We start from the raw sequence: 24,629 nt of genomic DNA on the forward strand, positions 1-24,629 counted from the left end.
ATTCTAAACATCTATGTCATACTATCTCGAAAAATCTAAGTAAGCAAAAACAGTCTATAAGAACTGGATCTCAGTAGAACTTAAACAGATATAGAAAATGGCCAGAGCGCCCAGCTCGGCAGACTTAGCACTTAAAGTCCTTGCTGTGCAAGCACTTGGATCCCATATGGGCGCCAGTTCTAATCCTGGCTGCCCTGCTTCCCATCCAGCTCCCTGCTTGTAGTCTGAGAAAGCAGTCGAGGGTGGCCCAAAGCCTTGGGACCCTGCACCCACAGGGGAGACCCAGAAGAGGCTCCAGGTTCCTGGCTTGGAATCAGCACAGCTCCAGCTGTTGTGGCTAGTTGGGGAGTCAATCAATGGACAGAAGATCTTCCTGTCTCTCTCCTGTCTGTATATCTGACATCCCAATAAAAATTAAATAAATCTTAAAAAAAAGAAAATGGTCTGAAAGGGTAATTATTTTTCCAACTAGTTTCTATATTTGATGAGGTATTTGGTCTCATCACATTCTACATACTCATCACAAGAAATCATTTCCTTCAGAATAGGAGTAAACAAAGATGCGCTGGACTAGTGTTGCATGATTATTAAAGATAATTATGGAAATATCTTCTACTGCCAACAGGACTTACACAGAGAGGTACATAATAAACAACATGCAAAATATCAACTTGCTGATATTCAATTATTTTTATTTTACCTAACTAGAAACTGCAGGTAAAGCTTAAAAAAATAAGCATTTATGTGATTTGAAAATTCCATAGACAACATATCTCATTTCTCTGTCTCCTTGACAGTCTAATCACTTCCACATAATACATTTTTAAAATTACATATTATCTACCTGAATAGTAATTTAAAAAAAAGATTTAGTATTTATTTGAAAGGCAGAGTTACAAAGAGAGAGAAAAAAGTGAGGGGGATGGGGCACAAATGAATGAATCTTCTATCTACTGGTTCACTCCTCAAATGGCCTCTATGGTCAAGCCTGGGCCAGGCTGAAGGAGGAGGCTAGACTCTGTCTGGATCTCCCAAGCAAGTGGCAGAGGCCCAGGTACTTAGACTATCCTCTGCTGCTCTCTCAGGCACATTACAAGGGAGCTGGGTTAGAACTGCAGAAGCCAGGACTCAAACTGGTGCTCATACGGGATGGTGGAACAGCATAGAGCAGATAGCCTACTGTGCCACACACTGATCCTTTTTACGGTAATTTCTAGAAAGATTTAATTTTTAAAAAATTTAATTGAAAAGCAGAACAACAAAAGAAGAGGGGGTGACAGAAAGCTCTTCCATGTACTGGTTCATTTCTCAAATGATGAAAGAGCCAGGTGTGAGTCAGGTCTATGTCAGGAGACAGGAATTCCATCCTGACTTCCCCCATGGGTGGAATGGGTCCAAGCACTTGGGACACCTTCTGCTACTTTTTTCAGGTGCACTAGCATGAAGTTGGGCCAGAAGTAGGACACCTGGGACTTGAACCAGCATTCAGAAATGTAGTGCCGATGCAGAAAGCAGCAGTTTAACCATCTGTGCCACAACGCTGGATTCTTCAATGCTTATTTTAAGAAAACCCTCTTTAGTTCTTATTTTTAAAACAATACTAATAACTCAACTCCTTAGGAGAAAGAAAGCAAGTTTCTCTCTCACTCCATTAGCCCCTAAATCAAGCTGAGGAGATCCATACACTAGATGAGTTCTAGAATAATTCTGTAAAAGTTTTAACTTGAACAACAAATCAGTTTTCTAGCGGCTTTCATTTTAATATTGCTCATGCTCTACAAGAACTGGAATGAGGACATAGTATAATTTAAAACACAAAATACACATATTTTGTGTTAGGTTTTAAGTGCACTTTAAGTTCCTAAAGTTTTTACCTTGTTATACGCAGCTAATTCCCGCAGCCAAGTCCTTTTTTCATGATTAGTTTACCACAACCCAAAATCCCAAACACAGCAAGGTGCTTAGTAGGTCCTTTATTCCAGAACAGTAGCAGGGGTGGAGGGGGAGAGAACCGGAAGGGACACGTCTCCTGCCATGGTGGCAGGACGGGGGCTGCCAGGGCAGGGGAAGGGACAAGATGGAGGAGGATGGGGAAGAGCCAGGTAAGAAGGGAAGGGGAGGAGAGGGGGAGGGAGAAGGGAGGACTGTGTGGGCTGTGTGCTGGCCCCAGGGACTGGGGACTGAGATTATCTCAGCCACAGGTAGGTGGGTGGGGACTAAGGGTAGCGGCTGGAGAGATTGGGGATTTGTATTCTCAGGTAAGGTGCCAGGTTACATCTGATTGGTGGATAATCGGAACCGAGTGAATTTCGTGAGCTGTGGGGAAGGAGAAGCAGGAAATAACGCAGGGTCCAAGATGGCATGGTCTCAGTCCCCATGACTGACATTTGAACCACTCTTCACATTCCTCCCTTTTGCCATATATAAAGGAAAAGGGCGTTGTTCTCCATGGCTTCTTCCAGCTGAGTTTGGGTGCAGCACTCTCTCGGCGGTGGTTGCACTCTGGTGGGAGAGGAATGGGACGCTCCTAGCCCAGCAAAAGATGGTTTGGTTAGAAAACTTTACATTTCAGTGGATGACACAGGAATGGAGGGAGGGGTTAGTTATCAAAAGTCCTTTTGAAAACACGGCTTGAGTTCTCCCTGAAGCTCATTGGAATATGGAATCTCTGGGGGTTGGTCTTGAGGAGCTTCTTCGGGGTGTCTCTGTGGTGGCAGATGCTGACCTTCTGTGCAGACTCCACATTCCAGCCATTCTCAGATGGAGCGTCCGTTTGGCTTTGGCAGGGAACTGGGGTCACTTCTGCTCAGCCCCAATACCCGAGTATCTGTTGTGTGGTATTAGTGGGGAGACTTAGGCTAGACCATGCATGGAAAATTGGTTAAGACAATTTAATGAAGTCTTGAGAAACAGGATATAAAAAGAAGCAACAAGATAACATGTATGGTTGTGGGAAAGAGAAACGCTTGCTTCTGATCTGTAGTGTCTATGTTCTAGGGGAGATAGTCTGGCCTGCTTCTAGTCCTGTATTCTTTCCCTGCCTCTGCTCATGGGAACTCTGGCTCTTATCAGGAGCCAAGGTGATTATTCTGGCTGTCCTGATCTACGCAGAAGCAAAAGGCCTATGGTAAAGCCAGGGCTCCAGTTGACAGTGGCTCTCATGGTTATGGTGCCAACTATCAAAAACTGTTTCTGAGGTCTTACATACATGGGCACTGGAGTTCTGGGACCACAAAGAAAAGTTCTGCTATTATCCAAATCCAGAAGTTGATAGGAGGGTTTGATAATTAGGTGGCTGTTAAGGTCTGGCCAGGTATAATGTGAGGCCTAGGACCATCTTTCTCTTCATGTGGGGTACTGGAAGAAACATCATAAACAAGGTGTGAAATTCTATGCCGTTGACTCCCATTACCTGAGAGAGGAGAGCTGGCCTAAAAAGGAGGCTGGTACAGAACAGATGGTGTCTCTGGATGGAATATACAGCTTTACCTGTGATGTCGCAGACCCTAAGCCACCCCTTCATAGTGATAGATGTGTCCCTTCCAATTCTCTCCCCCTCCACCTCTGCTCCCGTTCCTACCCTGCTGGAATAAAGGACCGCCTAGGCACCTTCTGTGTTTGGGATTCTGGCTTGTGGCAAACTAATCTTGAAAAGAGGACATGGCTATGGGAATTAGTTGCGTGTAACAATGTTAAGAACTGTAAGAACTTTAATTGTGTTTAAAACCTAACATTTTGTTTTGTATAAAAAACAGATTGAAAGTAAGGGGAGAGGGAGAGGCTTAATGAGCTAAACTCTTCGTCTGGCTACTAATTTTTAACTGTGTTATAATTAAAAGTTATTATCAAGCTCTTAATTTTTTTGATATTTTTTCTAGTCTTCCCTCTTTATAAGCTTTCTCCAGAAAAGCAATCATCAGGGCTAAGCCTTGTAGTGTTTAAATACAAGATGGTACTAACTGAGAGATGAACCTATGAATTCTCTGTTTTCACAGAAGAAACAGTCAATCCATGTGATCCCATGTGTGTTTGTGGCCTTCCTATTAATGGCTACTGTTCCAGATCGAGGTTTCAACCTGCAACAGTACAGTGATGACAGAGAAGAGAGAGAAATGTATTCTTCAAAATTGTTTAATGTGGCCCCTATACATATTAGCCAACTATTTCATCTGGTGATCAGAGCAGGAGAGTTAAAACTATGAAAGGTGAATTGGCAGGACTGGACATACTCTCAGAGTATTTCTGTTTAATACTTGATATTTAAGAGATTTCTAAGTATAATTTTCATTATATTAAATTTTTACATTATAGGTTGATTTCTCTACAGATTCTAACTAAAATTTTTTCAAAGGTGTAATTCCATCTCTAAATTTTGATTACACCATTTGAAAAGAGTCATTAGCAGGCAGGTGGTTCTTTCTGAATTTTGTTTTGTTGTAAGTAGAGCATAAAAGCCTAAGTAGAACATGTGTTGTAAGATCTATATTTACCAAAGAGATATATTCATATCAAATCTTTTTCTCATTTTATTTCATTATCATATATGAAACGATTCAGATGCTTATAAAACTTATTTTTTTAAATCACTTTCTGAAATCAGAAACTCAGACTTTAATCAAAAATGGGGAAAACATGATGTTTAGCCATAACTAGCATCACTTCAAAGAGTGATCATTATGCATTGGCTAAATGATCAAAACAGATCATAAATACCACATAGAAGATTTCAACATGTCAAATTTTATTTAAAATTCCATCAATAACATGAAAGAATGATTTACATGGTAGGGATCCCGTATTTATAGTAAAGAAAAGCCAGCTGAAATGAAAATGTCATTTGGAACACTCTGCCCTCTGGTGTTTGAAATCCTTATCAGAAAATAAGTATTCTGTCAATCAACGTGTTTATTACTCTTGGTCATTGAATATATCAATTTGGATGCATAATTTTCTTTATTAAGAAAATACATGGCTTAGTATAAAATGATATTATAATGTGAACTTACATTCTGTAATAAGTTTTACATTACCACAATTCTGTAATTTTCTTCTTTCTAAAGGCACTTATTCGCCTTTGTGACTCTTTTGTGACTGAAAGTCTCCCTATGACTAATGGTATTTAGTCCTGACATTTTAAAATTGCTCACATTCCACAACAGGAGGAGAGACAGGCAGACAGAGGACAGTGTAACAACAGATTTCCTAGGAGCTGTTACATTAAATCATGCTGTATTTTCTGGGAAGGTCATAAAGGAAACATGGATAATGAAGAACTTGTTTCTACAATCCCCATGTTAAAAAGTGATATCCAGGGCCAGCGTGATGGCTCAACTGGCTAAGCCTCTGCCTGCAATCACCAGCAAACCATGTACTCCACTTCCCATCCAGTTCCCTGCTTGTGGCCTGCGAAAGCAGCTGAGGATGGTCCAAGTCCTTGGGCCGCTGCATCCATATGAGAGACAAGGGAGAAGTTTCTGGTTCCTGGTTTTGGATTGGCTCAATTCTAGCCATTGTGGCTTTTGGGGAATGAACCCAAGATAGAAGATCTTTTCATCTGACCTCTCTGTAAATCTGCCTTTTCAATTAAAATAAATCAATCTTTTTTTTTTTAAAAGAAAGTGATATCTAACTCCTAGAACCACCACACAGCAACTGAAAAGGATATAAGAGATTATTTCATTGACTGATGGCCAACTTTTCACTTATTAGGATTGATTTTATTATTTTCCCCTGAAGACATTTAATGGTTTTATCTATAGTGCAGCATTTATTATTTAAACAATGATATATAATTTGGAATTTCAAATGAAAATGAGTGATCACAGAGGAAAGTAAAATTCAATGCAAAGCAAAATAGTTTACCTAATCTCATTAAAAACAAATTATTACTATATTTTAGGCCTTTTTAAATAGTAAGAATTACATCCAGGTACAGCACTGAATATTACGTAGCCTAATAGAGCTAAAGATAAAGCTATGCAAACCTAAGGCACTGTCAAACCATATGTAAATATTTGTCACAGTAAAAGCTAGGAACAGAAACTGCCTGTTTCCTTATTCCTCTCCGCCTAACATGTTATTATGTCCACTTTACATACGAGCAAGCAGAGGCTCAGAGGAGTCCACCTGTCCAGATGGAGAGTTGACAAAGGAATAAGCGTGGGATTTTCATCTGGTTCTTTATCCAAATGGATTCTTAACTAGTGTATTCTCATTCCCTGTTGGGATGAGAAAAAGAGACGTTTCTTTTAAAAGTATACAAGATGCTTGCTTCTCCTGAAAAAGCTTCCCTTAGCAAGGCAGCATGCCAACACCACTCCTGAGTTTCCAGTTTCATCACAGCAGTGATCCACTCTCCTGAGTTTTTAGCTAATGAGAATGGAAAGGAGTTACTAGTCACATGCTGCTGATGGGCTTACTGTGGGCAAGCCGGACGGGACTGATCACAGTTCTGGCCTTCTGATGGGCTTTGTCCCCATCTGTCCTCTTGCTGATTGTTAGCTCTTAATCTGTTCACCTGAACTGTGCTTAAAATACACCTCTTCTACCATTTTCTCAGGCTGTCTTCTCTTGGAGTCCCCTCCCCACTTTCTGATTTTCTGTGGTAGGAAGTTTCTACCTTTCATAAATCTTGCTTTGTTCACTGAATTGTCCACATGGAAATTCTTTGATGTGATACAAAAATCTAGGCTGGTTCCATCTTTTGTGTTGATTTTATTCTTAAGAGCTTGTCTCCCACCCCTGAATTAGTTTTTTGAGCTTGGAGTTCTGAGTCCTAATTCTATCACATCAGTCAAAAGACCCGTTGAAAGCAGTCATCAATTTGATATGCCCTTGGTAGGCATTTTTTCCTGATGGTGGGGAGATTCCCTCAGATTTACAGGTTCCAGTCACTTCCTGTGCCACTTAACAATTACCTACTGAAAAGAGCCCTCATGTCCAGGACTGCTACCAGGTTGTATTGCTAAAGCTGTCTTCCCACCTTAGGTCTTAGGTGACCCTGTTTTGATCTTTCATTGGCCACAGCTCCTAAAGAAATGCTAAACAAAGCCAGATTTTGGCAAGATTTTAGGAAAGCAGATCTCTTTAAAAATGCATATGAAAGGAGCCAGAAGTAATCCTTGAAAAGGAAAAGGGTTTGAAGGTACAAATTCAAAATAAAAAATAATTTATATAGTTAAAACCATAGGAAAACATCTTCAAAAAGAAATATAGTCATATCAGGAATATTTTGATTTAGGTAAATATTATCCAAAAAATAAACATAAAAATAAAGGAGACAAGCAAAGATGAAGAGTAGAAAACCCCCTAATTATATTGTCAAGGAAGAAAAATTACCAGAAAAGATATGCTTTTGATATAGCAAAGTGAACTGATGGATCCTTCTGGACCAATATCTGACTCCAAAGTTTGCCAAGCTTCATTATCAGCCTGCTTTAAGGCTGAAAAACAAAGATTACTTGATTCTTGTGATGAGACCTAGTGGTCCATGTGACAGCATTCAGAAATGATTATCTATAATTATAAATATCAATAAAAAAAGAAATGATTACAACATCCTTCTCTCCTCCAGGATGGAATTTGTCCTTATAGAGGCTTCAGTGCTTGGCTCTGTTGCCCTCCCAGCTCCTGCGGTGACAGGGCAGTGTTTTTGTTCCCATTTTATTTGAAAGGCAGAGACTGAGAAACCAATATCTTCCATCTTTGGTACACTCACCAAACGCCTAAATTAGTTGGCCAGGGTTGGACCAGGTCAAATACAGGAGCCTCCAATTCCATCTGGTTCCTCCTCGTAGGTAGTAAGGGCCCAAGCTTGAGCCATCATCTGCTGCCTCCCCAGATGCAAGGAAGCAGGAGGCTGGATTAGAAGTGGAGGAGCCAAGACTTGAACCGGCACTCCTAGATGGCTTCCAGGTGTTTCTGCCCCAGCATAATGTTTTCAACATACATCATGTTATACTGTGAGCAGATGAGTCATTTATTTTTTAATTGTCAAATAATATGGAAATGTAAATACATTTTATTTACCCATTCATCATCTAATGAGCATTTGGGTATTTTTCACTTTTCAGTTATTCTGAACAAGGTTGCTATGAATAAATGTGCACACATTTTGGCATGAATGCATGTGTTTTTACTTCTGTTGGGTTGCTTTAGCTATTTTGATGCCACGTAGATTCATACGTAAGAGACCAATACTTAAGTATTTCATAAACTGTATAAATCATCAAAAATACTTTTCGGTCCAACTATTATTTTTTAAAATCTGTTTGACATTATTGCAAATAATGCTCTCTTTTTGTTAGTACTTGCCTGGTATCTATTTTCTATCCTTTCATTTGCAAGCTTTATTTTGTTTAGGAGTACCTCTTAGAAATAATGCTTTTACATCTTCTGATACTCTCCTTCTTTATTAGGGAAATTGACATTATTCATATTTCATGTGAAAGCTGCCTACTTCCCATGAGCGGCTGAACAGAGGTAGGAAGACAGGGTCATTATATTTCAATGGACTATGTGCAGAAATATTAGAGCTACTATATATCATCCTGCTATTAAGTAAACACTACAGTACTGTAAATCATACTTTCTACTAGGTGTGACAGTCATTCAAATAGGAAAATAAATAGAGTATAAAGTTATTTCACATATATAAAAAGGCTAGCTTTCTATGAAATTTAAGAAGAATACATTTAATTATGTTGTCAACCCAGTATGCATAATAATTACAAAATATTCTTTATTTGCTATTTACTTGCTCAAAATCAAGACACAATGGTAAAGACCCTTAGTCAGGCTCCGCTAAGGCCCTTTTTAAACTATGTCACAACCCCCAACTTTAGGCATTGTCTAGGCTGCCTTGTACCTAGGCAAGTGTTACAATGCTGGGAGAAAAGCAGCCAAAGGCTGGTGGGCATTCTGGGCCTGGTTAATGCCAAGTTTGTGTTAACTGTACCAGTGTGCCAGCACAGTGTTTATTTCTTCTTTCCCTCCCTCCCTCCCGCCTGCCTACCTGCGTGCGTGCCTGCGTGCGTGCCTGCCTGCCTGCCTTCCTTCCTTCCTTCTTTCCTCTCTCTTTTTTTAAACAGTGGGGAAGGCAGGGAACTCCGGATGGCACAAGCCACCACCTTGGCCTCCAGGTTGGGGTGTGGGATGGGATGGGACTGTAGATTGCTGGGGAGGGAGTCTGGGGACGGGTTGGAGTGAGAGCAGCTAAGGGCATGTTTGACAGGGAAGGCCACTGCATTTGCACATAGGCAAGAGTCTGAGACAGAGTGGTTTAGACGGGGGGGGGGGGGCGGGCGAACCCAAGGGCATGTGTGGGTCAGGCCAAGGCACCCACTCATTTGGGAGACCTAAGCAACATCACTCACTGCCCACTGGTGCTCACAAAAGCTGCAGCTGGGGTGCCTGCCTAGCTGGGCTAGGTTGCTGTCCCCGCTGGTGCATATGAGGGCCAGCATGGGTGTGGGCCAGCTAAGCTAGGCTGCATCAGCTGGTAAGTGCCAGGACTGGGTGTGAATCATGTCAGGTTGAACCACAGTACCCACTGGCAAGCACAAGATCCAGGACGTGGGAAGGGCCTCACTGGGGAAGGATGGGCACTGCCTTGCTAGGCTGCACCTACCATTGGGAGCATGAGATCAGGGCAGGGGTGGGCCAGGATGGACAAGGCAAACCTGAGAGCTAGGTCTGGGGGCTGGTTGGGCTGAGCTAAGCTGCAGCAGAGGCTGGCATGCATAAACAACCAGGGCAAGGGGGCAGGCCTGGTGGGGGTTCTTGGGGGTTCCCCAAACTAGGCTGTGACACCTGCTGGTATGTGTGAGAATTTGGTACTGTGGCAGGCAGGCTAGGTTGGGACACAGCATCTGTTAATTTATGTGAGAAGATGTGGTGCTAAGGCAGAAGTGACAGAACTGCACTCACTGTTATGTGTGTTAGCTGGTGCAGGTGACAAATCACACCTGACCCCGCACTGGCTGGCACATGTGAGTCAAGTCAGAGGTTATTCCAGGGGAGATTTATTGAGGATCTCCCTGACTGCTGGACTCAGACCCCGGCCACAGGGAAAATCATAATATATATGGTCTTACCTTGAAGTGCATGTATTGGGACTAGGCCTCCACAGTTGCTGAGGCCTGTGCAAAAAATGGACAGGCATGCCCATATACACACGGGGGACATGACAGCCAGATAATGTAGACCAGCAGGGGATGCTTAGAGTCTCATCAGAGGATGGAAAGCAGGACAGGCTGGACTACTCTACTCACCAAGCTTTGCAGCAAATGTCTGTATACATTTGATGGTGTCTGAGGCTATGGCGGTGGGCGGAGCTTACATCAGACCCAACGTGTCACTCCTACTTCCAGCAGGACCAAGAAGAGGTGGTGTGGATCCGGCACATCGCCAGGGCAATGGAGCCCTGGCGGACCAATGATGCCCTCAGCCGGCATTTCCTCTCCTAATAAGGACCAAAGCGGCACCCGCTCTGGTTTCCGTATTGGGGGAGGCGGGTATAAAAGCCTCCTGCACACTCCTTTGTACCTCTTTTTCGTCCCGGCCTTTTTGTCCCCGCGGTTTCCCGCTTTTCTCTCTACCTCTCTGTTGTGCGGAGAAAAGGCCCAGGAACGGACTTCCCCCCAGTGGTGAACCTTATAACACTAAGGTGGAATTTGTTAACCAATAGACCTTGGAAAGATTTTCTCAAACTCGAGCAACCAAACCAACTTCTTAGAACTATCAAAACCACTCAAGTAACATCCTTGAAACACTCTTCTCCGCATTGGGGTCTCAAGGGAATCATCAAACGACCATCCCCATCTTCCTCTGTGGTACAAGAAAAAAAAAAAGAAGACCGAAACATTTGTCCCACCCACCCTCCTCCTTGCCTGACCCTCTCCACCCTAATCAGAGGCCCACATCAGCATGCACCCCTCTCAATGATGTAAACATTAATTCAACTTAATGACAATCTCTGCACCATTTGATACTTTGTCTGATCCTGACAATCTCTTACACTTGCTACCTCCTATTAATTATCTTCTCTTCTTTGACTCTCCCTTCAACCCCTACTGATTGTTGGCTAGAAATCCCTCTCAGCATTTTCACTGAATTGGAAATGAGTCCTGTTTTATACTGAGGTCTCTTTCTCCCTGCTGCAATACTTCCTGAATAAAATCCATTTTTAAAAATCACTTTAGGGCCCGGTGGCCTGGCCTAGCAGCTAAAGTCCTCGCCTTGAACACCCCAGGATCCCATATGGGCGCCGGTTCTAATCCTGGCAGCTCCACTTCCCATCCAACTCCCTGCTTGTGGCCTGGGAAAGCAGTCGAGGATGGCCCAAAGCTTTGGGAACCTGCACCTGCGTGGGAGACCCGGAAGAGGTTCCTGGCTCCCAGCTTCGGATCAGCACAGCACCAGCTGTTGCAGTCACTTGGGGAGTGAATCATCGGACGGAGGATCTTCCTCTCTGTCTCTCCTCCTCTCTGTATATCTGACTTTGCAATGAAAATAAATAAATCTTTAAAAAAAAATCACTTTACTGTCCAGTTCTAGTTTTCTTCAATAGTATTCACTCATAATAAATAAAATTATTTATTCTGGATTAAGTAGTTTATTTTTTACTTTTGGTTGGGAAAACTGAAGAAATAATCTCTGTAGCACTAGAAACAGAAGAAAGAGCTCCCCTTTCTCCACTTCTACCATTGAATTAACTTTGGAGGCTACAAGGCAAATTTGTAACCCATAAACTAGAGAACCTGAATTAGAGATAGGGAGAGCTAAATTAGAAACAGCAACTAAATGAGGAGCAGAGCCAATATTTTTCATTAGAACTATTTTTCCAAAGAGCTTAAAAGTTTTCATATGCATTTCCTCAAATAACATTACAAAAATAAACAGTATCTAGCAGTTAGCAATAAGAGACTTTGCCAACAAATACACCATAAAACATTTTGAATTCCAATGTTTTCCTCAAATTACAAGGTACTTACTTATATGTTGTAGTATTATAAGCATACTGAAATAAATAAGATTATGGACTAAAATTTCCTGTAGGTCCTTCATATTTTTAAATTAGCTTTTCAGTAATTGTCTCAGTGTCCGTAAGATCCGAAATAAAAATAAGAAAAGTAACATTTACCCAATGTTTCTTTTACGTGAGTTTGCTTATTTAATCCTACATTTTCTTCTATGCTAGGCTGCTTAATTTTCAGAGCAATCCCACATTTTTCCTAACAAAATTGTGATATCATACCTTCAATTTCAGTATATTTCCCAAAACTGTAGGATAATTATTCTTATATAAAAGATATATAGTGAATGGAGTAAAATATATCAAACTTTATAGAATACTACTAGGCAATGGCCCTTAATAATGTTTACAAGGTTTATAATGTTTATAAGGATTTTTCCAGGATGTCTCTAAAACAAGTAAATGTTTACATTTCATTTACAACAAAGTATCTTGGCTATATATAGCATCTAAAAAAAGGAAGGCCTAGCATGTTAGTATCAGTTGTTACGACTTATTTACCATCCAACCTGATTTGCCACATGGTCATTCCAATCTACTGGCAGCAAATACTTCTAAAATTAAGCACATTTCCCCCCCAGAGATTAGATAGTAATCCATCTGATGTCAATATTTAAAGACTACTCCTCAGGAAAGTAGAAAGACTTAATGTAACTAAGTTATTTAAAGGTCACTTTCCAAAAGTTCCAAACATCTATTTGACATGGCTAATAAATCTAAATACAGTCTAAACTCTTTAAAAAATTGCAATAGTTGTGGTTAATACCTTAAGCCAGACACTTTAATGTGCGTCACATGTATTAACCCATAAAATTCTTTTCGCTAGTCCTAGGAAGTAAATTTCATTATATTTGTTTGAGAAACAGGAAGACTGAAGTAGAGACTTTAACCATATGTAAATGATATTAATTAGAACATAATAGGCTCCATCAGGCCGTATCTTCTCATGAGCTCTTAGATTTTACACAAGGTAAAATTACAAACTTGAAGGTCATACAACAAAACATGACATTATTCTTCTACTTCTGAGAGCTATTCCATTTCTAAACTTCCACCAGTTTGATACATGAGTGAGTCTATGTATCTATCATTTAGGAAAATGTGGTTTCCTATCATGGATCAATATCTTCTCATTTTTGTTATGTCAACAATATTAAATACATGTACACATTTTTTAAAATCTGCTCAAATTTATCTGTAAAATAAGTAAAATTGTTGTGCTAAGGATTATATACTTTACGATTTTATTAAGCATTGTCAAATTGTCCTTAAAAAGTTGCACCAACGGGGACCAAGGGTTATATTCACAAATAACCTAAAAAAGAAGTTGAACCAATTATATCCCTACTAAAGATGTAAATACTAAAAATGTAACTTTTACTGAACTTAATACATACAATAAGTAAAAAGTGTGAATTCAATAAGTACTGAAAGGATGAATTATTGGCATTTCCCAACTATCCATATTTAACAAGTATGCTGTGAGGGTCAGACTTTGGTGCAGTGGTTAAGATGCCATCTGAGATATTTCATTCCATATTGGAGTGTGTGGGCTGGACACCCAGTTTTACTTCTAATTCCAGTTTTCCACTAATGTGCACCGTGGGAGGCAGCAGGTAAAGGCTCACGTAGTTGGGTCCCTGCCAATATTGGAGACCTGGATGTCACTCTTGGCTCCAGGCTTCAGGCTGGCCCCGGCTGCTCCTGTGGGGAGCAAGTCAGCACATGGGAGGCATCTTCCTTCTCCCAGCTTGCTCCTCCCTCCCTTCTCTCTTCCAAATAGATACAGGGAAGAGCTTTTTTAAAAGGAGCATGCTGAGGGTCTCTACAATATTATGAAAAAAAATCACACACATGAAAAAGGCGGATAACTAGGGTTGACACTGTGTCTGCAAAGTTTCTTCCACATCTCCCCCAGTAAACACCCTTGAAATGTGCTTAACCCATGGGTCTTCTAGTTCTTTGTTTCTTAAGTACTTTGGCTGCATCTTCTATTACTTGGTACAGAAAAAACAAAAACAGAAAAAAACCCCTAAATTGTTATATCAGATGACATAGGTAAGGTTTTTCTTGTTGTTGTTCTTGTTTTTAATTTGTAGGAAAGAGTGCCAGAGAGTGAGGGGAGACCTTCCATCCACTGGTTCACTCCCGTGTGGCTGTCCTGACAAGAGTCAAGAGCATAGAACTTCATCCAGGTCTCCCACGTCGTGGGGAAAGGTCCAAGTACTCAGCCAGCCTCCACTGCCTCCCCAGGTGCATTAGAAGGAAGCTGGGTCAGAAGTAGAATAGCTGGAACTTGAACCAGCACTCCAACATGGAAGCCAGCAGAGCAGACAGCAGCTTCGTCAAACTGCCACAATGCCAGCTTTGGGTAAAGTGCTTAACCTCTCGAAATTTTAATTTTCTCATGAATAAAATGAAATGAATTTTGAATTTAAGGGACTGAATATTAATGTTGACTCTACCTGCTTCCTAGCTGTATTATCTTTGCAAGATATTTTGCTTTCATCAAGACATTCACTTCTCTACGGCTTAATTTATTTATCTGTAAAATGGAGATGCACGTGAGGAATATACGAGCAAGTAGGTATATGTCATACAGCAGGCCTTCAAATGAAACGCATCATTACAATTCCAATGAAAAATATGAATCTGAGTAGGTGTAGTAGTACAGCAGGCTTAGCTGCCACCTGGGAGGCTAGGATTCATTTCAGAGTGCCAGCTAGAGTCTTGGCTACCCTGTACTTCCAATCAGCTTCCAGTTAACGCATTTAGAGAGCAGCAATGCCGGCCTGAGAACTTGGGTTCCTGTCACATATGCGGGAAATCTGGTAGGAGTTCCTGGCTCCTGGTTTGGCCTGGCCTAGCCTTAGCTGTTATAGGTATTAGGGAAATGAACTAACAGATGGAAAGATCTCTCTTAGTCTCTCTGCCTCGGCCCCTCTCTTTCAAAAGAAATATATGTAAGCATGGCTTAAGAATCCCTGAACATTTTCAGATTCCAACCGACATCCAATGTTTCAAGTATATATCAAACCATGTTAAAGTGCTAAGAGTAACACAATTTACTTGTATTCCTTTCACAGATGAGAAACAGAAACCCACCATGGTAAAATGACTTATTTGGAGCCAGACACAAACCTCAGCAGTCTGACCAACAGACCCATGACTTTCTTAGAAATGACTTTCACTGTATTGTTTCTATACTAACTGTGTAAAGTGTGTATGTGTGTGTAAAATTCATCTTACACTCCAGATTGTGTTCCTTCTCACTACCTCAAAACTGAAGTCAAAGTACTTGCAAATAGATCCATTTCTGCAGATGGGCTGTGTCAAGGACTAAGATAAATATAAAGGGGTTATAGAATAATAATGATGGGAAAAGATTACTCCTTGAAGTACAAAACTATAAGCGCCCACTTGACAATAACTATTTAAATAGCTGGAAAACATGCAAGGTTAATGAACACAGTATACTCTAGTCCCTTACAGTTCATTCTCTACCAGCCAAAAACACCTAGTTAAAAGTTAAATCTGATCATATCACTTCTCATTTCTTCTCTGTTCAGAATTCTACAATGTTGGCACCTCACCACACAAAACTTCTGCATACTGCTTCAACTCATTGACTGCCATTCTCCCCGACTTTGCTTGAACCACCCTCAGCTTCCTTCAATTCTCTAAACATTCAAAACTCATTTCTGTTTTAGAGATTTTGTTTCAGGTGTTCACTTCATCTTGAACTTAGATATTGCCATGGCTGGATACTTTTTTTCAGTTCAACACCAACTCATGCACCTTTTTTGACTCTCTTTGAATATTCAATACGAAGAAATTTTAGCTGTAAGCTAGTTTCTATCTCACCTGCTATAATATAACTTTCATAATACTTGTCATGATCTAAAATTTCTATTAATTGGTTCTACATTTATTGTCAGTGTTCCTCCTAATTGGAACATAAAAACCTTGAAGACAGGAACCACCACTCTATTATACCTAGACAGGTGCCTGGTGCATAGTGGGTCCCACCAAAACATACGTAGAATGAGTAAATAAAAAGCACTCAGCCCAGAACACTTGTTTTATGAGAAACCAACATGCACTCCTATGTTCATAGCAGCACAATCAGTAATTGCAAAAACATGGAAACAGCCAAAATGCCCATCAACAGAGGATTGGATAAGAAAGCTATGGTTCATCTACTCCATGGAATATTACTCAGCTATTAAAAAAAACAAAATGCAGTTCTTTGTGGCCAAATGGGCCAAACTGGAAACCATAATGCTAAGGGAAATGAACCAATCCCAAAAGGTTAGATACCACATGTTTGCCTTAATTTAATATGATATGATGTTAAGCATATCATGTTATGTTATGGATATTATGTCATTTGTAGTATATAAACTAAAATTGAACTGTGAATGGCGGGTCACAGAAAGTGGTTAAGAAATCGCATTTATTTTTAACATGTTGACTGCTCAATATCATGTCAATTCAATCCATAATGATGTTAATTGTTGCAGATGGTATATTAATGCTTTTATTTGACCGGGAAGATGCTCTGCTGACTCTGCCCTCAGACCAGAGAGGGTCTTCCCAATAAGTAGATGGACTTGTCTGGACTATGGGATGTTGGACTCTATGCTTGGCAAATTCTTGCAGGGAGGGAATTTCAACTAAACTTGAACTATGGTTATGCAGCGGGGTGGAGGAACCCAGCATGGGGGGAGGGTGGGGGGGAGAATCCCAGATTCTATGTAATTACAACACAATGTAATTAATGAATAAATTTAATAAAAAAAAAAAGCACTCAGGAATAATGAATAAACCACATTAATTGTACCAGAGACAGAGAACTAAATATTAGGAAGTCACAAAGGAAACAGAATAGATTATTCTGAGCCCAATTATTTAGCCTGAGTGGTAATATAAATACAAGGAATAGAAGCACACATGAAATACATGAAAATGGATAAATCGTTAAGTGGAGCTCTTAATTCCTTAAATTATTCATTTTGCAAAATGATGCCAAGCAAGAAATATCCTCTGGAGGATATGGTCAGTAGATCTTTCTCCATTCAAAATCTCTTTTATTTATTCCTAACAAAGCATACTTAGGAATGGGAGGATAACTGAATACTCAGACTAAGGTTTTATTTTAAATTTGAAAGCAATTTCATACCAGGTTAAACAAGAAAATTCTATCATCTGCTTCATGTGGCAGAAAATTGGCCACAGAAACATTTTTAAGAAACATTTTCTTTTAGAAAACAGAATTAATTTTTTTTCATTCAGACATTTCAAAATGCATACTCAATCTTTAAGTACTTAAGATTTTGACAGTCATCCACTAAAGAGATTTGATATATTTCAAACACCAAAAAATTAAGACTCAATAGTTCATACATGTCAAAAATAAAAATTATCTTTGTATAATTGCTTTATTCATCTCTGTCATATTGTATGAACCAAAAAAATGACTTTGTTCTAAGTGCACCAACCTTGTAGCAAATGATGCCTAGTTAAGTTGAAGCCCAAACTGAAATAGGCAAGCGAAATAGGCCGTGATTATCTTCTCAACCTTATACAATCTAACTCACTTCCCTCCCAGAAACTAAATATTCCTTGATATTTCTTCCGGCGTGGGCTATAAAATGAAGTATAACATATGACAAATATCAGATCTGAGTGTTTTGTATTTTTAATAATCAACAACACCTTTTTAACAGCAAAAAGGGAAGGATTTTTTCATATTCCTTAAGACTAAAATTACATTTTAAAAATTAATTAATTTGGGAGGCAGAAAAACACACGAGTAGTGGAGGGGGCAAAGGGGGAAAGAGAGAGAGAGAGTTGCTACTTCACTCTCCAAATGCTTGCAATGGCTTGATGAGCTGAGGCCAAACTGGAAATGAGAAACACAATCCAGGTTTTCTTCTACTGGTGGCAGGAGCCCAATTACTTGAACCATAACCTGCTGCTCCCAGGGTCTGCATTACCAGGAAGCTGGGATCAGGAGAAGGAGCTGATGTCAAAATCAGGTACTCTGGGGACGGCACCATGGCTCAACTGGCTAATCCTCTGCCTCCAAGTGCCAGCATCCCATAAGGGCCCCAGTTTGTGCCCTGGCTGCTACACTTCCTTCCCAGCTCCGTGCTTATAGCCTAGGAAATCAGCAGAAGATGGTCTAAAGCCTTGGGACCTGCACCTGTGTGGGAAACTTGGAAGAAACTCTTGGATCATGACTTTGGATCAGCTCAGCTCTGGCTGATACAGACACTTGGGGGTGAACCAGAGGATGGAAGATCTTCCTTTCTGTCTCTCTCGTTGTAAATCTGCCTTTCTAATAAAAATAAGTAAATCTTAATGAAAAAAAGCTACTTTCAAAACTAGTTACTCTGATATGGAAGTGTCTTAAACATTTGGCAAAGTGTCTGCCTATATCACAGTTGTAGATATTATAACATAATGGATACTTTGTACCATTGTGTTATTAGGATATTTTATTGACTGACTCAGCAGATTTTGACTCAGTTATTAGAAAATGCCTAAAATATAATAAACAATGCAAAGATTTAATTTGTACTCTATGAAATGACAGGAAAGAGAAATAAAATTATTTTGATGAAAATTATAGTTTTTTCTACTTAGAATAGTAAAAGAATTCCACTATCCCTCTTTTTATTCTTTTGAAATGCTACAGTAATAGTCACACCTCCCTATGTAACTCAATTTTAGACACACAGCAAAAGGTTGATACTCTTTTTGATTAATTTCCTGTGTTCATAATTCATCAACAGCAATTTAACTGACATCAGGGTTATGCTAATAATGTGAGCAGAAATTTAAAACAGTGTCTCAGCCTTACATATTTTCACAAATAATTCTTTAACTATATATTAAACATTGTTTTCCTAATAAAACTTAAAAGTACAAATGTTTATTTAATAAAGCCAGTGTTACACATCTAACAACTAGATTTGAATGAACAACACATATTCTGTTATTCAAGTCAATGAATTAAAGCAAATATCCTAAGAGCTGTAGTAATGTCCAATTGTTAAGAAAAATATCTAAATCAGCTTTTAAAACTAGAGATTAAATACACATATTGATTTCAAACAGAAAAATAACTGATGCACTTTTGCTGAACTATCAAGTTCTTATTATTATAAGAACATGAGTAGTGGAGGGGGAAAAGGGCTCCATCTGTTAATCTGACGTGAACAAGCTAATAAATGAAATCAGAACAACAGTGTATTTTGGAAAAACTAGAAACTTCCTGAAAACCTAGAAAAAAATATGCCCACAGCAGATGGGTCATTTAGAAAATAAATATACCAATCTGTCAAACTGAGTACTATTCTAATTATCTAAATTAAAACCAGTAGGAGTACCACTTCCCAAGAGTCTACGGCAATTAGGAAAGCCAATGAGGAAAACCCTAACTATGCACGTGAATATATCTGCTATGACCCGCAGTGTCATACTGTTAGGTCTCCTGTTACACATACTAAGTTGAGGTAAAGTCCTTACCAGTTAACTTCTTCACAGGCTGGAGGCGAACACTGATAGACTGATGAGTGAGTAAGGGGGAGGATGGAAGAGAGCGAGACACGCCCTCCAGGATCCGAATGTGCTGCATACCTTCACTCACTGCAAGTGCAGGGACAGCATAGTCGGGCTCAAAAGCACAGTCGCTTTCTGTGGAGATGCCACCTGTCAGACAGAATGAGATGAAACAAAAGAGCTGGTGAGGCGAGAGTCTTCCTTCCCATTTAAAATAGATTCTTTAGGATGATTCAGAACAGCATAAACTGGCACTGATTCTCACTGCGCAAGACCAACTAAAGCATTTCAACACATGTGAGAGCACTTAAATAAATGCCTTGTAGAAAAACAGAATAAAGGTTTTTCAGATGCAAAATTTTATAAGAATGTTTTTATGATATTGATTTTATGTGAATGTTTTAAACAACGGAGAACTGGAATTATGAAGCCAAATACTCAAAAGATGAGTTTAAAGCAGATTTAGATGGATAAGGAGATAATCTGGAACTGGAAGACATTAGGAAAAAAACCTTTAGAATGCTAAAAGAAGATGGAAATTGATTCTTAGTAACGGCACCAAGAGCATGAGCAACCACAGAGTTCACTGGAACAAACAAACCAACAAAAGATCGGCACATTCAAGCAAATATAGTATTAAGAGAGTGAAGAGACAACTATCAAAAACAGAAAATGTTGGCAAATCATATATCTGAGAACATCTACATAAAGAACTGCTAAAATTCAGTAACAAAAAAAACAACCCAATTTCAAAATGGACAAAACATTCATTTTCTAATGAAGATACACAAAGATGCTCAACAAGCACTATAGAAACACAAGCCAAAGCCATAATGAGATATCCCTTTACATCTAAATGGAAATGAGGATATCTCAAACAACAGCAGCAACAAATGGTGAGGACGGGATAAATCAGAACCCTCACACATTGCTGGTGCCATGTAAGAGGGTACAGTTGCTGTGTTGTGTAAAACAGTCTGGCAGCTCTTCAAAACCCAAAAGGAAAAACACAAGAACAGAATCACAACATGACCCAGCCCTTTTACCCTTGGGTATAACTGAAAGCAATGCAAACAGATTGTGAAGCCCAAACTCAAAACATGAATGGTCACAGAAGCATTATTCATAATGGCCTGAAAATGGAACAACGTAAACATTACTAAAGGTGAATGGATAAAGAAAACTGTGGTATACATGCATAATGGAATACTATTAAGCCATAAAAGAAATTTAAAAAAACATTAAAAACATACTAACTAAAAGAACATAGATCCAAAAGGTCATGTCGCATGCAATTCCATCTGTAAAAAATGCTCAGATGAATGCAGAAAGAAAGCAGCTTAGTGACTTTCAGGGACTGACAGGAGCAGGAATGAGCAGTAAATACGGTGTTTCTATCTGTAGTAATGGGTTAGATAGCAGCCATAATTTAACAACATTTTAACTATACTAAGTAGCCACTGAGTTGTACATTTTTAAGTGATACATTCTATGGTGTGAATTTTACTTCCGTTGTAAAAAAATCATGCAGATATTCACAGATATTCACCATTACCTTATGTTTACTAAACCCAAAGTGCTATAAATTGTCATAGATTTCATCCCTTCTCATTCCTCTACAACAAGCACATTAACAGTTCTGCAGATTATCAATCAAAAATGCATTAAGATATGCCACATCTCCTACTTTTTCGTACTTAAATCCAGTCCACTATTACCTTTATCTCAAGCCTTTATTGGGGAAATACTGTGATTTACTTATTATCCTTGGATTTTAGAAGTTTTACTAGGTTATGTCATAATGTGTTTTTTTTTTTTTCTTACCAGTTTCTGGAGCCTTTCATTTACTGTTGACTAACTTTCATTACTGTCAACTAATTCCCCTCTAGTTAGTTTTTTCTTTCTCCAGAACTCTCATCAGATAGGAATTCTACTTCCTAGACCCGTCTTTTCTGGCTGTTTTCTCATAATAGATTTCTAATCTTTGGGCTTTCATGGTAAGATGAGGTTTATTTGTGTAGAACTGTAGTGTTTCACAGGTTTATAAAAAGGGCAGACCAACAGTATAATTCTCTCACTGAGGAATCCTTTTTCTCAGAAAAATCAGTATTAGGCTTTTGAAAAGAAATATATCTAGAATAATCCATCTGATTCAGTGAAGCACCTCTTTTCACTTAAAACGTTCCAATGTTAAAAATTAGTTGATAATTTTAGAACCTAATAATACTCCTTAAGGAATAACACTGCAATTAGGCCAGTTTGGCTGTCCTGGTCTACTTTACTGCTTAACAACATTTTCTTCCATCTTATCTGTCCTATTAATTGTGCTTGAGCTCATTGCAGCAACAGAAAAAAAAAAGGGAAAACAAAACTAAAATTATATGTTTTAAATAAAGAAAAGTTCTGGTGAGTATTCTTAGAACTTCATCACATATTAGTTCTTCTTGAGTAACGAGCAAACCCCAAAATCTCATGCAACTGATTCTTGACTACAGGTTAAATGATTTATTTAGGATTGAAAGGGTTAGGCTAACCACTAGTTTTATGACCAGGTTTAAAATTACTCCAGTGGGCCAGTGTTGTGGCATATAGGATTAAGTTGCTAATAGCAGTACTGGCATTGCGTAGGGGCACCAATTTCAGCCCTGGCTGCTCTACTTCTGATTCAGCTCCCTGTTAATGTGCTTGGGAAAGAAGGGGGGGATGGTCCAAGCCCTTAACCCCTGCACCCACATGGGAGATCAGGAAGAAGCTACTGGCTCAGCCTTGGCCCAACCCCACCACTGCTGCCATCTGGGGAGTGAACCAGCAGATGGAAACCCTTGTTCTTTGTCTCTTCCTTTCTCTATGCGTAACTCTGTCTTACAAATAAATTAAAAAAAACAAAATAACACAAAACTACAACTTTCCAGGTTATCATCAATACTGGCAAATGAATACTTCAGGCCAAGTTAAGCTAAAGGGATATATATAAGATCTCTGCTTACTAACATTCCACTGGCCCAATCAAGTTATAAGGCTCAAAATAGCATAAATGGGGCAGAAAATATATTTAGCCCAGACTAGTGGGAGTAGCACAAAATTGCATTAACCCAGGAATGGATATAGAATTTTATAACAAGAAGCTACAAAAAATTTGGAATCTAATTTATAAAGCATATAAGATAATACTGATAATCTGTATTTACCACTCTTTATTTATACCTTTCTTTGACAACTTTTCCTTATAATTGATGTAGAAAATAAAATGCACTTCTAGCTTCAAAGAAAAAAAACCCTCAATTATACTGGATATTTGGTGACTGATATTTAAAAGTTGAGCTGTGAAAACACAGGGATATCAACTATATAAAACAGAAGAACAGTGAGCTAACTCACCATGTGGGAGGTCCATATCCCATACTGCAGTGCTACATGCAATGCAAACACTCCTGGCTGCTCTATTTCCAATGTAGCTTCCTACTGATATGATACATCCTGGGAAGCATCAGATGATGGTTCAAGTGACTGGGCCTTTGCCTCCATATGGAAGACCTATACGGAGTCTACAGGGAGTCCAGGCTCCTGACTTTGAACAGGTCCAGTCTTAGTTGCTGTAGCATTTGAGGAGTGAGTTAGCAGCTAGCAGCTATCTTTCTCACTCTCTACTTGTCCTCCTTCCTGTATCAGTCTACCTTTCAAATAAATGAAAATAAACATTTTGAAAAAAGGGATATTAAAAGTAATTATGATTTAATTAAAATTTATTGGCAATGTAAGGTCTTATATTTAACACAGGTGATTATCAGATTTTAAAATTCAAGTAAACAAATAAATAAATAAATAAAGTTCAAGCTAATAAAGAAATTCTTCAGCCTAAGGCACTAGTATTCCAGAAAACTGCTGTCTAATTTTTCAAGTCACATAACCACAAATAAAACTTAAAAACCAAAAACTTTATGATACATTTGGTGAACCATATATGTGATTTGTAAACTTTACTGCATGTTATGCTTCAATATATTTATTTTTAAAAAGTACACAGGAAGAAATATACCGTAGTGATTACCTGGTCTCTGAAGACAAACAGCTTATACATATTTCAGAAATACATAGGTTTATCTAAAGTGTCCCAAATACCCCTTTCACTCCAGGGCATATACTACTTTATAACTCAGAAACGTAATAAATCCATACATGAGATAGAAAACAGGCCCAAAGAACTTTACCAACTTGCGCAGAATCATTAATCAAATACTATGTTTGCTTTTGCAGAAAATTCTAAGCTATCTACAAAAAAGCTATTAGAGTAGCCCATGTGATAGCCTAGTGGCTAAATCCTTTCCTTACATGCACTGGGATCCCATGTGGGCACCAGTTTGTGTCCTAGCTGCTCTGCTTCCCATCTAGCTCCCTGCTTTCCCAGTGCAGGATGGTCCAAAACCTTGGAACCCTGTACCCATGTGGAAGACCCAGAAGAAGCTCCTGGCTTTGGATTGGCTCTGCTCCGGCCTTTGTGGCCCCATGGGAGGGGGGTGAAACGGTGGATGGAAGATCTCTCTATCTGCTTCTGTATACACATGCTTGCTTTTCCAATTAAAAATAAAATAAATATTTTAAAAAGCTAGTAGAATAAATAATTAGTGAAATGTATGTTATCAAGTATAAGAATCAAGTGACTTTCCATATATTAGCAATGAACACTTGGAGAATAAGAATTTTTTAAAAACCAACATCATTAAAACAGTACAATTAAAACAAATATACTTAGAAATAAATGTGATAAAATTTGTACAATGTCTAAATTGTCCTCAATGTCTCATTAATGATCAGAAAATTTAAAGACCTAGTGGAGATTTATATGCCATGTTTTTCTTTGGCTCTGTAGGCCTCGTATCAATATACCAGATCTCCTGAAAGTGTTCCTAACAGTATGATGCAAACCAATGAAAATCCAGCAGGCAGTTTGTTGGTAGAAAAAATATATCAAGTACAAAGGCAATTCAATGAAGAAAGAATAATATTTCAAACAAATACTCTTGGAATA

At 39.0% G+C, this 24,629-nt stretch overlaps 1 protein-coding gene across 5 annotated transcripts in view; it reads right to left on the reverse strand.

Moving 5' to 3' along the window:
• The window catches only part of TANC2 (tetratricopeptide repeat, ankyrin repeat and coiled-coil containing 2), a 305,743-nt gene that overhangs the window by 174,731 nt on the left and 106,383 nt on the right, over positions 1-24,629 (reverse strand). For 3 of the 5 annotated variants that reach the window (XM_058675310.1, XM_058675311.1, XM_058675312.1), the window contains exon 4: positions 19,571-19,753. In XM_058675310.1, coding sequence (XP_058531293.1) covers positions 19,571-19,753 — 183 coding nt within the window. The remainder of the gene's footprint in view (positions 1-19,570; positions 19,754-24,629) is intronic. The other 2 variants (XM_058675313.1, XM_058675314.1) reach the window with 1 other exon arrangement.

This window comes from Ochotona princeps, chromosome 17, assembly GCF_030435755.1.
Source record: "Ochotona princeps isolate mOchPri1 chromosome 17, mOchPri1.hap1, whole genome shotgun sequence".
Classification (NCBI taxonomy): domain Eukaryota; kingdom Metazoa; phylum Chordata; class Mammalia; order Lagomorpha; family Ochotonidae; genus Ochotona; species Ochotona princeps.